Raw genomic sequence first — 17846 nt, 5'->3', positions numbered from 1 at the left:
AACTACACAGAACAAGGGGGTAACAAGCACCACTAATTTACAGCCCGCAGGAGTTACACTTACCCTGTAACTACACAGAACAAGGGGGTAACAAGCGCCACTTTAATTGACAGCCCGCAGGAGTTACACTTACCCTGTAACTACACAGAACAAGGGGGTAACAAGCACCACTTTAATTGACAGCCAGCAGGAGTTACACTTACCCTGTAACTACACAGTTGAAACGGGTAACAAACACTACTTACTATGTAACAATATGAAACAACACAGTAATTACAGAGAAAGGTACTCTTATTAAGAAAACAAAACAAAAAAAACTTTTAATTACACAGTATATTTGCCCTGACATTTAAGTGTCATTGCAATACAATGTGATAAGGTAAGTACTAAGTACTACATGGTACGTTCTAAATTAAAATCATAGCAGAAACTAATTTTTTTGGCTTAACGTTAAATAGTTTAGTAAGAAAAGCCAATAAATTAAATTTTTTTTATCATACTGTGCTTACATACAGCCATATATATATATATATATATATATATATATATATATATATATATATACTGTATATATATATATATATATATAAACAGTTTTGTTTTCTTAATAAGAGTACCTTTCTCTGTAATTACTGTGTTGTTATATATATATAAATAAGTTTAATTTACAACCCACAGATGTCAAAATTACCCTGTAACTACATTGCACAAGAAAATATTTTGCCAGAAATGTGATAAAAACTTTAATATACAACAGACGTACAATTTTTGCCTGGAATATATTAACAGAATAGGTACCTGTTAGTTTTAAAATAATTACATTATAAATAATTTGCTGGTATATCTGGTTGTACCCCTTTATTACCCAAAACTTAACATATTGTTCCCTCATACTTACATGGAGGTACACTATAATTACAGAAATGTACACCGTAATTTCGGTTTACTTACGAAGTTCTTTGCAGGTTGTATATCTGCTTGTTACCCCTTTATTACCCAAAACTTAAGATATGGTTCCCTTATACCTACACGGAAGTACACTATAATTACAGAAATGTACACCGTAATTTCGGTTTACTTACGAAGTTCTTTGCAGGTTGTATATCTGCTTGTTGTGGGACCCTTAAGATATGGTTCCCTTATACCTACACGGAAGTACACTATAATTACAGAAATGTACACCGTAATTTCGGTTTACTTACGCAGTTGTTTGCGGGTCGTAATATAAAGTGTTACCCGGCATTGTTTAGAAGATGCAGCTGCGGTGAGTTAGCGTAAATGACAACAAACAAAGTTAAGTCTGACGCCCGTTTCACACACACTCCAGTCCGTGTGCAGTGTGTATGTGGTGCAGGAGCAGCACGCGCTATAGTGCTTTCACATATGCTGCGTTTGCAGTGTGTAACTGGTCCACGGCTGTACCACAAACATAACCTCACTATTTTTATTTCAAATCCAGAAGTTATCAGCTACTTTTATTTAAAAAAAAGTTTTGTCAGCATTGCGTTTCTCTTTGTACACATATACACTCTTTAATAGACGTAATTCACTTTTAAGCACAATTTAAACAACGTATTATTCAATGCATTAGTCGATTGTCGAGTTCACGCGCGTGATCATAGTTAACTAAACCTATGCGCTTGAACTCGACAATCGACTACTGTGGACTTCGACCGAAAACAGGATGTAAATACAGGTTTGTGCGCTGGCTGAATTAACATCATTTTTATTCATATTTTTCACATCTACTGCAGTCAGATTCACTCGTGTTCACTCAGAAGGAATCACTCACATGACCTGTGCACTTGTAATGACACATCAAGGATGTTAAGAGGCTAAAAGCAGGTTTAAAACTTGCCCCATTGAAGTCAACAGGGTGCAAATTTTAAAAAGAGGATAACACTGTGTAGGCAACACCGATTTTTGTCGTTGTTCTCTGTATTGACAGCACTCCAAATTTACAAAAAAATTAGCTCAATGTTAAAATTGACCGGAGTTCTCCTTTAACTGTAATTATGAGCCCGAGTTGATTTAAACCTATTTTTTAATATGTGGGCCGTTATAACTGACGTTCTCAACTACAATTCCGAGTTGTTTTAACTACAGAAATCTGTTTACAATTATCTTAATCAATAATGCAACAAGGACGAAGCATGTAAACTGCGTTGTTTGTTTATTCAGAATGGAATGGATCGCAAATAGATCCGAATGAAGAAACAAAAAAACAATGTGAACAATGATGAACACAGAAAATGAGCAAGAATGAACTTAAAGAGGACATTGAAGGCTGACTATCATCCTTTCTGTCATGGCCAGGGCCTGAAATTAACTTTTTTGACCACCTGCCACATTAACTTTTTACCAGCCAGCTTTTTTCTTTTTTCTTTTTTTTTTGTCTCATAAAGGTGAAAAATAGAAATCACACAAACATTGTTCTTTAACTTGTAAGAATACACATTTAAGTGCTGTCAAGTTATTAACGAAATAATTTTAAGTAATAACAACTCTTAGACATATATTTTTTTAATCTTTTTATTCTTTGATTTGCTGTGTCACATGTCATAGTCATATATACTGACTGCTGCTAATCTGGCACGCACGTACACACACACCGTGCTAACTCAACAGATATAGACCTAAGTTACCGCAGCTTGTATGTAAACAAATCACACACTGTGTTGATGGCTGATTTAGTCAGTAGACAGTTCCTGGCAACTGTTAATTACAGCCTTCAGGAACCGTTAAGCAGAACTAAATTAATATTCATATTACTGATAAAGTTACCGGGTAACGGACATTTTCTCACTAGTTCCCAACTCCCAACATACATTCGCACACACATCTGTGTAACTGTCATTGTACCATAACCAAAGTCAGCTTTGCTTTATCTCATCTCATCCCATCTCACTAACAGTTTAATACTTAAACGTTACTCGCACATCCAAACGTAGTCAGAGAAGGGCCTCATCTTCTTTCCGATCGCGCGAACTTTCTGAAACAGCAGTCGCACTCGCATCTTCTTAAACTGCGCTGCTTTCATGGACGTCAGTGCCTTGACCGCCTCTATTCCATCAGTAATGTGCCGCCACATTTTGAGCTAAAATCCAACGAAATGGCGGACTTTAAAAAAAAAAACAGACGCAAAAAAACAACAACTAATGAATCACTCAATTCTCATTGGCTACGCGCCAATGTAACTTTGTAGCCTTCCTTGTGCAACTTTGTACACATTTGTTTCTTAGGCCTACTTTGCTAAAAATATATATACATCTCACTGTTACTGATTTATCATGCAGCTCAAAGCATTATGGGTAGAATCTCTAATCAGTCTATTCTCATTCATTAACACAGTCTCACTGATGATCCAGAAAGGACCCTAAACCCAGGATAGAGCGGCTCAGTGAATGTGGTCTGGACTGTGTGGATGAGGATCACTGTGTCAGAGACGCTGTAGAAGGACAGAGTTCCTGCACTGTGGTCCACACACACTCTTATTCTCCTGCTGATGGACTCTACAGGGAGATCAGTCTTTATGTTATTGTGTGTGAATGAGTAACTGGAGGAAGAGCAGTACAAACTCCAGGACTGATCATTAAGTCCAAACCGACACTTATTACTCCGTCCCTTCCTGCTGATGCTCTTGTATGACACTGATATACACACATATCTCCCACTCCACTCAATCTCCCAGCAACAGGGTTCACACACACTCTCTCTACACAACACCTGAGGAAACACATCAAATCTGTCTGGATGATCAGGATACAGCAGCTCTCTGTCAGTGTTAGTAATCACTCTGTTCCTCTCAGACAGACGGAGGTGTTTATTCACTGTGTTCGGATCTAGAGTGAACTGATGGGAATCTGATGGAGAGAAAACACATCAGAATCAGGAATTATGAATCTGTCAGATCTCTCTGATATCCTGTGCAAATCATCATCATTATCATTATCCATCATCCAGGTCCCTGACACCCCCCTCTTAATAAAATATTGTCTAATCGTCTTCCCTGAATATTAATGTTGGTTATTATTCTGTTTATTATAATTAGGTCTATTATTATACTTACACTATTAAAATGGTAGAATGAATTTATCTATAATTTTATGTTTTTTTTAAAGCAACTGATGCATTAATTTAGCAAGGATCCATTAAATTGATTCACCAATAAGTGTAATAATATGGTTTACAAAGTTTTGAAGCATTGTAGGCCTATTGTTGGGGATTTTCAGTGTTTTCAGCCTTAGGTGATCCTGAGCTTTTTAAATTTCCATCTGTTGACTCAAAAATTAAAGAGAATTGATACAAAGTCCTGTTGAGGATAAAAACAGAGTGGAATAGTTTTTACAGAAGAGTTTTCAGTTTGTTCTTCCTTTCCTGAAACTTTTGAAAAGCAATTTTTTTACTACTGTGATGTTACCTCTAAAATGTGGATCAATGTTTTTAATTGGCTTTCAGTGAAAAATGATCATATTTAGGTTACACTTTATTTTGAATGTGATGTAGTGACATTGTACTTACTCTAGAAAGTACTGAGTAATATCAATTAACTACTTCCTATAGAGTTACAGTTAGGGTTTGGTTTAGGGTTAGTTACTTGTAATTATGCACAATTTACTGTTATTACTATAGTAAGTACATGTAGTAACATATAACCACGTCACCTTAAAATAAAGTGTTACCCATATTTATCCCTTAGTTTTATCCTGTTTTTGAAGAATATGTTGAATCCCCTGTTTAGGCCTGTCCTGATTTACATCTTTGTTAAAGTCACGAGTTCATTTCAAATCTAGCTTTTTTGGATGTCAGTAAGTATGATATAGTTATGCTCTCTTTCCCACTTTGTAAATGTGCAGTAACATTTTTAAAATGACAGTAAAGACATTTAAAATGTTTAGAAACATGTCTATTTTAAATCATTTAAAATAACTCGCATTTCTATTTTTCATTTCATATTTCTATTTCAATCTTTCTGTTCATCAAAAAGTCCAGATAAAAACACCTCCACACATTCCAGATATTATTTTACATTTTAAAACGTATTAAAATAGAAAACAGTTCTTTTAATTAGTAATAACATTCCACAATATTACTGTTTTTACTGTATTTTTGATCAAATAAATTAAATCTTCTTTCAAAAACATTTTTTTAAAAACTTAACGGTCCCAAACTTTTTATCAGGGGTGTATATTATAGATTTGTATTTATAATAAATATTATGGTGTATATTAGTACTATTTTTCACCTATATATAATTAAAAAAGCATGTAAAGGGGAATTATATGCCACAGTTCATGAATTCACTGTCTCTCTTTCTGCCTGTATGTCAGTGTGTGTGTGTGTGTGTGTGTGTGTGTGTGCGTGTGTCAGGGTGATTGCCAATCACCGTAATTAATAGCGCCAGCTGTTGCCTATCCGCCGCGCTTATATGTGTTCATTGTTTGATGTCTTGTGTTGTCAAATCGTTGTGAGTATTCCCAGTGTCCTGTCCTGCTTCCAGTTCTTTTTGCTACCTTGCCTGTGTTGATCTCTCGTTCTTGTTGTTTTACATTCTGCTCTGGGATTACTGTTCATCTGGAGTTTATTGCTGCATGCTGGATTCTCGTGGATTTTCTCTGCACTTCTGACATCATCGAGCGGGTTGACTTTCTACGTCCCTGCGCCACTCAGAGTAGCCATCCCTACACCAGACTGCTTGGACTTTGCACTACACTTCATTTATAAATAAACTGTTGTTACTGGCATCTTGTATCCTCCATTTATTATCGTAACAGAACGATCTGACCACAGTATGGATGCAGCGAGTTCAACAGGTCTGAGTGAATTCATTTCGCGCAGTATTACACGCATGGATCAACAGGAAGAACACATTTCGAACACGGGTCATGCTGTGCAAGCTCTGGTGGCACAGGTGTCCGAGCTCACCCAACAGCTCCAACAACTGAAGAGTCCCGCTGCGCCGCCCACAACGCCATTTCAGCCCACTTCCATGGATTCGAGTCGGTTATTCAGGTGAACGCAATTATTGCAGAGCATCCTTAACAAAGTGTCCTATGTATTTCTTTCTGCAACCGCTGACTTTTAACAGCGAGTGTTATAAGGTGGCTTTCGTGCTGACCTTGCTGACTGGACAAGCGGCTCTCTGGGGAACGGCGGTGTGGGAGATCCAAGATCTCTGCTGTGCCTCGTTCCAGGCACTCTCCGAAGAAATGAAGAGAGTCTTTGACCGTGCGGTGGCGGGTAGAGAGGCGGCCAGACTACTCGCCAGCCTCCAGCAAGGAGAGCCCGATCCGTATCGGAGTACTCCATCGAGTTTCACACGCTGGCCGCAGAGTGCCATTGGAATGAGGAGGTGCAGTGGGACATGCTCCTGCATGGGCTGGCTGACCATGTTTAGAAAGAGATCTACACCCTGGACCTTCCACAGAGTCTGAATGGGCTAATTGAACTGGCACTGAGAATGGATGCTCATCTGAATCGGATGGAACGACTTACACGCCCAATCAGACTACCTGGAGTCCTCGAGGTCCCAAAGGCCAGCGGTGGGGACACGGCCAGCCCCGTTTTCGATCATGAGCCCATGCAGGTGGGTAGAGCTCGGCTTTCCCAGGAGGATAGAGAGAGGCGGAGGTCCAAGGGACTATGCCTCTATTGCGGAGGAGCGGGCCACTTCCTATACTCCTGCCCGGAAAAAGATCGAGCCCGGTAATGAAGATGAGGCTACTATTGGGTGGGATCTCTGCTGAGAAGATCTCATCATCCACTCTCCCCCTGGTAAGACTGAGATGGGCAACCCAATATCACCACTGTCAAGCCTTACTGGACTCAGGAGCAGAAGGCAACTTCATGGACTTTTGCTCACAAGTATCAGATTCCCATCACATCACTCGCTCACAAGATTTCTGTCAACGCCCTCAATGGACAAGAACTCCCTAACATTTCTCTCACCACCGAACCTATCACCCTCATCACATCAGGCAATCACACAGAAACACTTTCATTTCTACTTTTGGACTCCCCGTTAGCACCCATAGTTCTTGGCCACCCATAGCTGGTACAACACAACCCTAGGGTGGATTGGGGCCAAGATTCTATCTCGACCTGGAGTGATCAATGTTATGCATCTTGTCTTGTGTCTGCTTGTTCATCTGTGTCTGGTTCTGTGTTTCAGGAGGTGGCAGTGAATTTGTCAAACATGCCCGTTGAGTACCTCGACCTGAAGGAAGTGTTCAGTAAGTCCCGTCCTCCACATCGTCCCTATGACTGTGCCATAGATTTACTGCCAGGTAAGTCTCCGCCTAAAGTAGGGCTGAACGATATTCTGTTTTAACATCGACATCGCGATGTGCGAATGAGCGATAGTCACATCGCCGGAACATGCGATGTGATGTGAAGGGTAACGTTAGTAGCAGTGTAAGAGAACGGTAGCACCAGGGTAGCACACAGTAGGCTAAACACGAGTTTGTTGTATGGCTTTTTGCTGTGGTGACATACGCGTTCCGCGTGCCTGCACAGTGATTGGTTCGCTGTGCCGCGCTCACCGCTCACAGCCAACATTCACTGGAAATGCGCGACGAAGAGGATCCACCGCAAAAAAGTAAAAATCAGCTATTTGGGACTAGCCTATTTCGTCTACAAAAAGGAGGATGTTGACCAAAAAGAGGTAGGCTACTTTGCTGGAGTGTTATTAAGTTGTGGATGGTTATCTTTTTTTAAAAAGTCGTTTCGTGTTCGCATTTATGAGGAAAAAACAATGTTACGTGACATTACGGACGCGTCACGCGACCGTTATGAAAGCGGCACTAAGAGACTGCTTTAAAACTTTCACAGAGACCTCAAACAGAAAGCACAAAGCCTTTCTTTAAAACGAATTTCGTTTTGTATTAATTGTATCTTAATTTTAATCAGTATTTCATTATCCAATTTCCTGGATTTAATAAATAGCCTAAAAATTAAATATAGCAGCCAGCGCCTGAACTGGAGATTAAGCTATCATCCATGAACCGAAACTCAGCATAAAAGGTAGCCTACTCGCCTCACACACCTAAAAATAATAATAATAAAAAAAAAATAGAAATATAACTATTATCTACAGAAGAACCATTAAAAAAAAAAATCTGTATGAAAAGTGCATTTCTCCCGATCACTGCTGCGAAGATCGCGAGTCAGTATTGTCAACTTCATCTTTACAGAAAACACTTGTTTATTAATAAACAATTAGAATGTTTCATTGTAATATTTTACATATTATTAATCATTACTTTTGCTGGTTCTAGGTGCCGTTTACATGAACGCGTCACTGAATCAGCACAGAAAACATAATTTTTCGGGTCCTAGAACCTGAAGAACGTTAGGTCCTGTGTAGAACGTTCACCGAATTCTGAGAGAAATATGTTTCTGGAATAAAATATTAAGTGGCCTTTTTGTCACTTGTAATGAAGCTTGCTTATTAGTGAAATTATTAATAACATGGAATGGTAATTATTGACTTTAGCCTGGATTGATGGCTCGCAATATCGCGATATATATCGTTGGGAAAAAAATATCGCAATGTAATTTTTTTTCCAATATCGTGCAGCCCTAGCCTAAAGGCAAGTTATTTTCGCTTTCTGCTCCAGAAAGGGAGGCCATGGAGAAATATATTTCTGATTCTCTAGCAACGGGGTTCATCCGTCCTTCCTCTTCTCCAGCGGGTGCGGGGCTCTTTTTTGTGGGGAAGAAGGATGGATCTCTGCAACCGTGTATTGATTACCGGGGGCTGAACAACATCACAGTAAAGAATACTTATCCTTTGCCGTTGATGTCTTCAGCCTTCGAGCGGTTACAGGGAGCAATGCAATGCTTATCATTTGGTCCACATAAGGAAGGGAGCTAAATGGAAAACAGCGTTCAACACCCCCAGGGGGCACTTTGAATATTTGGTTATGCCTTTTGGCCTGTCCAACTCCCCAGCGGTCTTCCAGGCACTTGTCAATGACGTGCTGAGATATATGGTAGATCAGTTCATATATGTGTACCTGGATGACATATTGATTTTTTTCTCCTTCTCTCCAGGAACACGTTCAACACGTCAGACGAGTACTTCAGAGGTTGCTAGAGAATAGGTTTTTTGTCAAGGTGGAGAAATTCGCTTTTCATGCAGTCTGTGCCTTTCCTAGGTTACATCATCTCGTCTGAGGGAGTGCAAATGGATCCTGACAAGGTTAAGGCTGTGGTAGAGTGGCCAAGTCCAGATTCCTTGATAGACTGCGCATGCGTGACGACTGAGCGCGTTGTTTGTGTTTAGAGCTCTATCGATTGGATTCATAATCCTTGATTTGCTTCTAAACACTCATTTACAAACGAATATTTTCTATTTTTTACAGCGTGTGAACATATCTCCGATACTATTCTCTATAAAAAACAATCGGATTGCTTTGATATCGCTACTTATATCCGAACTTCCGCTACTAGCCTTAGCCCGCTAGCATTTCACGCGTGATCTCATCGATCGTCTTATTTACACCCGTACCACTGAAAGCTACAATTCGCCATTATAGCACATCTGCTACAATGGCGAATATATCGGATGTGTGTCTAACGTTACCTTTGAGTGCAGGTGAGGACACATTTGAGCTGCATTCTCTACAGTTGGAGTTAGAGTCGGTGGACAAGCAGATCCGCGACCTACTAGAGAGACAAGCCGAGCTGAGAGACCGGCGATCAGCGCTTGAAACATCACGCGCCGATGCTCACAAGTCAGTGGTTAGTAACCTTTTGACTCCGACCTCGTCTACTTTGTGTGTTTCTCTGCACAGGACTCGAGCGCACAGGACGCGACCATCCCTGGTTTCATTCACTCTGGCACCAACACAACACCATGGACCCTGGCTGATTCCAGAGCGGAAGAAACGAGCCAGGACCAGAGCAAGGACCTCTCCGCCCCTCCCGGTCTTCGAGATCTCCACCCGGAACCGCTTCTCCCCTCTTCACGAGACGGAACGCGACGCTGTGATCATCGGCACTTCCATCGTCCGGCATGTCCACGCTTCCTCAGGTAAAGGTAAGGTGCGCACTCACTGCTTTCCTAGTGCTCGTGTTCTCGATGTCGCTGCGCAGGTCCCCGAGATCCTGAACGGTGACGAGCCTGTTAGTGATCCAACACCGGATACTCTTATAGGTTACTCCTGTGGATCACGGCTGAACGCGTCTTCTCCACACTCACTTACAAACATTTTTCGCCTATCGTGCGTCTACTCTACACCCGTACCACTAAAAAAAAAACGGATTATATCCAAGACTTCAGTCATAAATTAGTATTAATATTGATAGCATCACTGGTAGCATCATTGCTAACTTACTGTCCATCTGTTAAAATGGCGAATATATCAGATGTAAGTAGTCTACCTTTTGGTGCAGGTGAGGACACATTTGAGCTACACGCGGTGCTGTCTGAGCTGGAAGCTGTAGAGAAGCAGATCCACAAACTTTTAGTGAGACAAGCCGAGCTGATATACCGGCGTTTAGCTCTTGAAACATCACGCGCCGATGCACACAAATCAGTGATTAACGTTACTAACCCGCTGACTCCGACCTCGTCTACTCCTTGCGTTTCTCAGCATCGGTCCCGAGCACCGAGGTCGCGATCAGCCATGGTCTCGTTCACTCCGGCTCCAACATGCCAACACAAAGCCTGGATGGTTCCGCAGCGGAAGACGCGAGTCAGGTCTAGACCAAGACTCTCTCCGCCCCTCCCGGTTTTCGAGATATCCACCCAAAACCGCTTCTCCCCTCTTTGCGAAACAGAACGCGATGCTGTGATCATCGGCGATTCCATCGTTAGGCACGTACACGCTACGTTAGGTAATTACTTTTAACAGTCACTGCTTTCCTGGTGCTAGTGTTTCTGAAATCGCTGCTCGCGTCCCCGAGATTCTGAACGATGACGAACGCGTCGGAACTGTGGTCCTGCACGCGGGAGTGAATGACATCAGGCTGCGGCAGACGGAGGTTCTGAAGAAGGACTACAGGAGCCTGATCGAGACGGTACGCAGCACATCGCCTGAAACAACGATCATCGTGTCTGGACCCCTTCCCACGTACCGACTAGGACATGAAAGGTTCAGTAGATTATTTGCTGTAAATGAATGGTTAATGTCATGGTGTAATGAACAGAAACTGCTCTTTGTAAATAATTGGAATCTGTTTTGGGAGCGACCTAGGCTCTTCCGTGCTGATGGCCTTCACCCCAGCAGAATCGGAGCAGCTCTTCTGTCGGACAACATCTCCAAGGCGTTACACACCATATGACTAGTAAGTCAAAGTCCAAATCACAGTCTTTGCTGTCCCAACTTAATTGATATAAGTACCAATGTAGAACATCATATAGAAACTGTGTCTATTCCTCGTTTAGTGAGGTCAAACATTAAATCTACTGTAGGATCTAGGAAAAATCTAATTGTGATTAAACCAGAAAATCTCAATATTAGTGAACAAAAACATTTTCTAAAGCTAGGTCTTCTTAACATTAGATCGCTCACACCTAAGGCAGTTATTGTAAATGAAATGGTCACAGATAATAGTTTCGACCAGGCAGAACAATCCTTCCAACCACTATATAGATGCTCAAATAGCTTACCTGATCTATCTCAGCTGCTCAGTGAACCTAAACAAACAGATGAACTAGAGGAAATGACTAGCACTATGAGCACCATTCTCTCTAGTACATTAGAAATTGTTGCACCAATTAGATTAAAAAAGGTTAGAGAGAAAACTAAAGCACCATGGTACAACAGTGCTACGCATGTTATCAAGAGAGAAACCTGTAATTTAGAGCGTAAATGGAAACAAACTAAATTAGAGGTCTTTAGAATCGCATGGAAAGACAGTATGTCACATTATAAAAAGGCCCTAAAAGCAGCCAGGGCTGAGCATCTCCGCAAACTAATAGAAAATAATCAAAATAATCCTATGTTTTTATTTAACACCGTGGCTAGACTAACAAATAAACAGACGTTACCTGAACAAAATATTCCGTTACAGTTTAGTAGTAATGATTTCATGAACTTCTTCACTGAGAAAATAGAAAGCATCAGAAACACAATTGTAAATGTACAATCTTTAATGGTGTCTTACGATTCAGCCTCAATTATCACCCCACAAGAACAATTACAGCGCTTTACAACTATAGGACAGGAAGAACTTAATAAACTTATCATTGCATCTAAACCAACAACATGTTTATTAGATCCTATACCCACTAAACTACTGAAAGAAGTGTTACCTGTAGTGGAAGAGCCTCTTCTCAATATTATTAACTCGTCTTTATCTTTAGGTCATGTTCCAAAAATATTCAAGTTGGCAGTTATAAAACCTCTCATTAAGAAACCACAATTAGATCATAATAACCTAGCAAATTACAGACCCATTTCAAATCTTCCATTTATGTCTAAAATATTAGAAAAAGTTGTGTCCGCTAAACTGGGCTCTTTCTTGCAAGAAAATGATATCTATGAAAAATTTCAGTCAGGATTCAGGCTGCATCATCGCACTGAAACTGCGCTCGTTAAAATTACAAATGATTTACTTCTAGCTTCTGACCAAGGCTGTATCTAAATACTAGTTTTACTCGATCTTAGTGCTGCGTTCGACACCATAGATCATGAAATACTCCTAGATCGACTACAAAATTACACTGGTGTTCATGGACAGGCATTAAGCTGGTTTAGATCGCACTTATCAGACCGCTACCATTTTGTATGTTTAAATGGGGAAAAATCGAAGATAACGTCAGTAAACTATGGAGTGCTGCAAGGATCTGTGTTAGGCCCTCTGCTATTCTCAATATATATGCTGCCACTTGGTAATATTATAAGAAAACATGGAATTAATTTCCACTGTTATGCTGATGACACTCAATTATATATTTCATCACGACCAGATGAAAACGCTAAATTATCTAAACTGACAGAGTGTGTTAAAGATATAAAATACTGGATGACGTGTAATTTTCTGCTATTAAATTCAGATAAAACGGAGGTATTACTTATTGGTCCAAAAAACTGCCCACAAAACCTCTTGCAATACAACTTTAATTTAGAAAGATGTCCTGTTACTTTATCATCTACAGTAAAAGACCTTGGTGTTATATTAGACTGCAACTTGTCTTTCGAAAATCATATTTCATATGTTACAAGAACAGCCTTTTTCCACCTTAGAAACATTGCTAAGCTACGTAACATGCTATCTGTTTCTGATGCAGAAAAGTTAGTTCATGCATTCATGACCTCGAGACTAGATTACTGTAATGCTTTGTTGGCCGGTTGTCCTGCATCCTCAATAAACAAGCTACAGTTAGTCCAAAATGCAGCCGCTAGAGTTCTTACTAGGTCAAGAAAATATGATCATATAACACCAATTTTATCATCACTACATTGGTTACCTATTAAGTTCCGTATCAATTACAAAGTATTGCTACTGACCTATAAAGCCCTAAACGGCTTAGCTCCAGTGTATTTAACGGATCTTCTATCGCCCTACAATCCATCGCGCTCTTTAAGATCACTAAATTCGAGGCTTCTGGTCATTCCTAGGATATCTAAGTCCACTAAACGAGGGAGGGCGTTTTCACATTTAGCTCCTAAACTCTGGAATAGTCTTCCTAATACTGTTCGAGGTTCAGACTCGCTCTCCCAGTTTAAAACTAGATTAAAGACGCATCTCTTTAGCCAAGCATTCACGTAATGATTACCTCTTATACTACAAGTTAAATCGGATCAAATGCATTAATATTATGAACAGCAGCTATGCTAATTATTTCCCATGCTTTTCTGTTGTTATCTCGGGACACTAGTCCCGAGGTACACTAGTCCCGAGGTAAATAGTTTGTCAGCTCCAGTTAGTATCCAGCCTCTCATAGAGACTTCAGATGCCCCAACACCCGTGAAGAGACGACGCGACGCGACGCCTGTGAAGAGACGACTCGACGCCTGTGAAGAGACGACTCAACGCCAGCGATGTTATGCCCTAAATTAATACATGATTAACTAACTTTTTTTTTCTATGTACATTTATGAAATGCACTTTCTGTAAAGCTGCTTTGAAACAATGTGTATTGTGAAAAGCGCTATACAAATAAATTTTAATTGAATTGAATTGAATTCCCTTAAGGCCCTACAGAGGTTGCTGGGTTTCGCCAATTTCAATCGGCGTTTCATTCGCAACTTCAGCCAACTAGCTGTGCCTCTGACTGCCTTGACCTCCCCCAGAACGATGTTCAGGTGGTCCGATACAGCCGAGGCTGTATTCGCCAATCTGAAAAGTCGCTTTGTTTCGGCTCCCACCCTGATTTCCCCCGATCCTTCATGTCAGTTCGTGATGGAGGTCGATGCGTCAGAGTTGGGGGTAGGTGCGGTTCTTTCCCAACGCTCTCCCACAGATGACAAGATGCATCCTTGCGAGTTTTTGTCTCACCGGTTATCACCTGCCGAACGTAACCATGACATTGGTAATAGAGAGTTGTTAGCAGTCAAGTTAGCGTTGGAAGAATGGCGTCATTGGTTAGAAGGGTCGGGGGTACCTTTTATAGCTTGGACCGATCACAAGAACCTGGAATATATTAGATCTGCTAAAAGACAACTCCAGGCAGGCTCGGTGGGCACTTTTTTTTCAGTCGTTTTGATTTTTCTCTCTCGTGCCCCCCAAGTTCCAAAAACATCATACCCGATTTTTTATCTCATATTTTTGATCCATCCTAACGCCCGTCCACACCCGAGTGCATTTTACCTGAGACACTGTTTATCTCCACACTCACATGGGAGATCGAATCGAAGGTCACAACGGCCTTAGAAGGGGTAAGAGCAGCCATCCCTGCACCAGACTGCTTGGACTTTGCACTACACTTCATTTATAAATAAACTGTTGTTACTTGCATATTTTATCCTCCATTTATTATCATGACATTATATTTCTGAGTGTTAAATAACCGCTTTAGAAATCTGGCACTGAAACCTTTAATTACGTACTGTAGATTAACTTGGACATTAAAATAGATCAGTGCCATTGTTTTGTCTCAAGATGCACACCAGTAATGTTTTTATTCTAAGGTACCTTTTTAAAAGCTACTTAAATGCCCTAATTTAACTAAGGCTTAATCTAAGCTCTGTCTGTGAAACCAGGTCTACAAGTTTCATCTCGTAAATCTTTGGCATTTGCACGCCTTTAAAAGAGATTGCTAAGTAATTTCTTATTACTAAGACATTTCTAATATGATCTTCAACATGATATGAGATGATGGAGGGTCATTTCTGAGAGCAGAATCTCCAGGACTTTACCTCTGTCAGAGAACAACTTCTCTTTGCAGATATCCTCCAGTTTGTCTCTCAGCTGATGGACAGATTTTCTCACGCCATCAAAAGAGGAGAGAGAACTGAAGGGATTGTCATTTACATCTGTAGATTCAGGAGGAGCTGAGAGAGACTGGAAACTCTACAGAAAACACAAATCAAAGCTCATCACTTCCACACTTCATCAATAACCTGCACTACTGTCAGATTTGTGCGGCTCTTGTTGATCTTTAGTAATTCTCCTCAATCCAGCACTTTCACATCATCAGCTTCATTCTTCTCATATTCATTATATCATACTAGTGCTATAAGTTCTAGCGTTTGACACTTACACTCTATGTGAACTTTCTAGGAAAACACTTGGATGATCAAAACAATCTGCCAATAACATTAATATAAGAGATCAAGTGTATCAATGGCGTCACATGGAAGGAATAAGTAGATTTGATTCATTCTGAATTCTTTGGAACACACCGAACATCATGAAGATCAACACTTCAGTCAACAGCTCATTCTGCTCTCATGAAATGTTTCTCTGTGAGTCTCTTGCTCAAGTCCACTATGATCCTGTTCTTCTAGATCTCTGTTACCTGCAGGAAATAGATGTGATCCTGTGTGTGTGAAAGCTGCTCCAGCTCAGCGTCTCTCCTCCTCAGATCATTGATCTCCTGCTCCAGTCGCTCCAGTCGTCCTTCAGCTCGACTCACTGCAGTCTTTTCCTGATCTCTGATCCGCTGTGTCGCCTCATAGTGCTTTCTCCTAATGGAGCGGATGAGCTCAGTGAAGATCCTCTCACTGTCCTCCACTGCTGTCTGTGCAGAGCGCTGTTACACACACATCACAATCACACAGTGTCTTCAGTGAGTCCTGACTGAGACTTCTCAAACTTCTCTTCTTCTCCAGACTCACCTTATGAGACGCCACAGCCTCTCTCAGCTGCTGAAGATCTTTCTCTCTCTGCTGGATCCTCTGCTGGAACGACCTCTGCGTCTCCTTCAGCTGGTGCTAAAGGACAAACCAATGACAGGAGAAACATCACATTAATCATCAGGTAAACAGATATAAATCCAGTATCAGTGAAGTGGTGAAATTGAGGGGTTAAAGATCTTACATGGTAAGGTTATTTTCTTCAATTTATTTCATCAATTTTATAAGGATAGTTCACCCAGAAATGTAAATTCTTTCATTGTTTTCTCATCCTCATGTCTTTCCAAACTTGTATGATTTTCTCTTGCATAACACAAAAGAGCGTATTATGAATAATGTCTCTGTTTCTAGGGCTAAAACAGCATTCAGACAGTGAGGGTGAAAACAGACATTAAATATGTAAATGTACTGTAGTAGACCCATAAACAAAATAATAAGCCTGTAAATTAGTATTATGGGACTCCTTTAAGTTCATACCTGTTTCTCTGTCCTCTGAGCTGCAGCTGATCCAGTGTCGTGGTTTTTATGCTCATCAATCGTACATAGCAGACATATACACTTCTGATCAGTGCGGCAGAAAACCTCGAGGAGTTTATCATGTGTTTGGCAGATCATCTCCTGCAGTCGTCCAGTGGCATCAGTCAGATTGTGTCTCTTTCTTTTAAAGAAACTCTCATGTTGTTCAAGATGATTCAGACAGTAAGAGTTCAGACACCCCAGACAGGACTTGACGGCTTTGCGTTTTCTTCCATTACAGACGTCACACTGCACATCTCCAGCTCCAGCGTAACAGTCAGCAGAAAGTTTAGTCTTCAGTTTCTCCACCACTTCAGCCAGAATGGTGTTTTTAGCTAAAGCAGGTCTTGGACTGAAGGTCTGTCTGCACTGAGGGCAGCTGTAGACTCTCATCTCATCCTCCTGATCCCAGCAGCCTGTAATACAGATCTTACAGTAACTGTGTCCACAGGGAATGGTCACTGGATCCTTCAGGAGATTCAGACACACTGAACACAGGAACTCATCCTGAGTAATTCTGGCTTCTACCATTTTACTGCAAAAATAAAGAGATGCAAACACACAACAGCTCAACTTCACTTCAGTGTCTCTTTCCCTGAACTGAAACTGTTTCTTGTTTCCTGGTTCTGTGTTTAAGTGCCGTGTTAAAATCAGGCGTGTCTGTAAAGCAGCTTCCTCACTCCTGGTCCCACACACATTGTGTTTAATCAGTCTCAGACACACACTCAAAGAATAGAAGTTACTGAGAAACAAGACAACACCCTTAATAGTTCAGTAATTCTGTTTCATAAATACTTCACTGGTACTGCAGGACTGAAAACTGTGTCCAGTTCTTCATAGGGCTGGGACGATACACCTCCCAATTCGATACTATCACGATACTTGGGTGCCGATACGATATGTATTGCGATTTTTAAGAATCGCGATTCTACAAGTACTGCGATTCAGTTTTGCAATGTATTGCGATTGTTCTATTATTATTTTTAATACTAGATACGGGGGAACAGTTGAATCATACACTAATACATGATGTATATAAGATGAGTCATATTTACAAAAACAATTCATCTCATGGCAGCA

At 40.7% G+C, this 17846-nt stretch overlaps 1 protein-coding gene across 1 annotated transcript; it reads right to left on the bottom strand.

Moving 5' to 3' along the window:
• Window positions 1-2553: 2553 nt before the first annotated feature.
• On the bottom strand, window positions 2554-17350 carry LOC311081407 (tripartite motif-containing protein 16-like). The gene is made up of 5 exons (XM_084111946.1): window positions 16728-17350; window positions 16233-16328; window positions 15914-16147; window positions 15312-15465; window positions 2554-3863 (listed from the first exon to the last, which is right to left on the bottom strand). The coding sequence occupies exons 1-5, from the start codon at window positions 17295-17297 to the stop codon at window positions 3343-3345; spliced, it is 1575 nt and encodes a 524-aa protein (XP_083968072.1). The 5' UTR covers window positions 17298-17350; the 3' UTR covers window positions 2554-3342.
• Window positions 17351-17846: the final 496 nt, after the last annotated feature.

Source organism: Abramis brama, assembly GCF_963993115.1.
Source record: "Abramis brama genome assembly, chromosome: 4".
In the NCBI taxonomy this organism is placed as follows: domain Eukaryota; kingdom Metazoa; phylum Chordata; class Actinopteri; order Cypriniformes; family Leuciscidae; genus Abramis; species Abramis brama.
This window is presented reverse-complemented; position numbering and strand designations above follow the sequence as displayed.

Bases quoted from the DNA above. Each gene is read 5' to 3' on its own strand.
- LOC311081407 (XM_084111946.1), bottom strand. From the start codon at position 17,297: ATGGTAGAAGCCAGAATTACTCAGGATGAGTTCCTGTGTTCAGTGTGT. The intron at 16,148-16,232 runs GTGAGTCTGGAG...TGTGTGTAACAG, and splicing joins AGGCTGTGGCGTCTCATAAG to CGCTCTGCACAGACAGCAGT. The intron at 15,466-15,913 runs GTAACAGAGATC...TGTTTTCTGTAG, and splicing joins ATCACATCTATTTCCTGCAG to AGTTTCCAGTCTCTCTCAGC.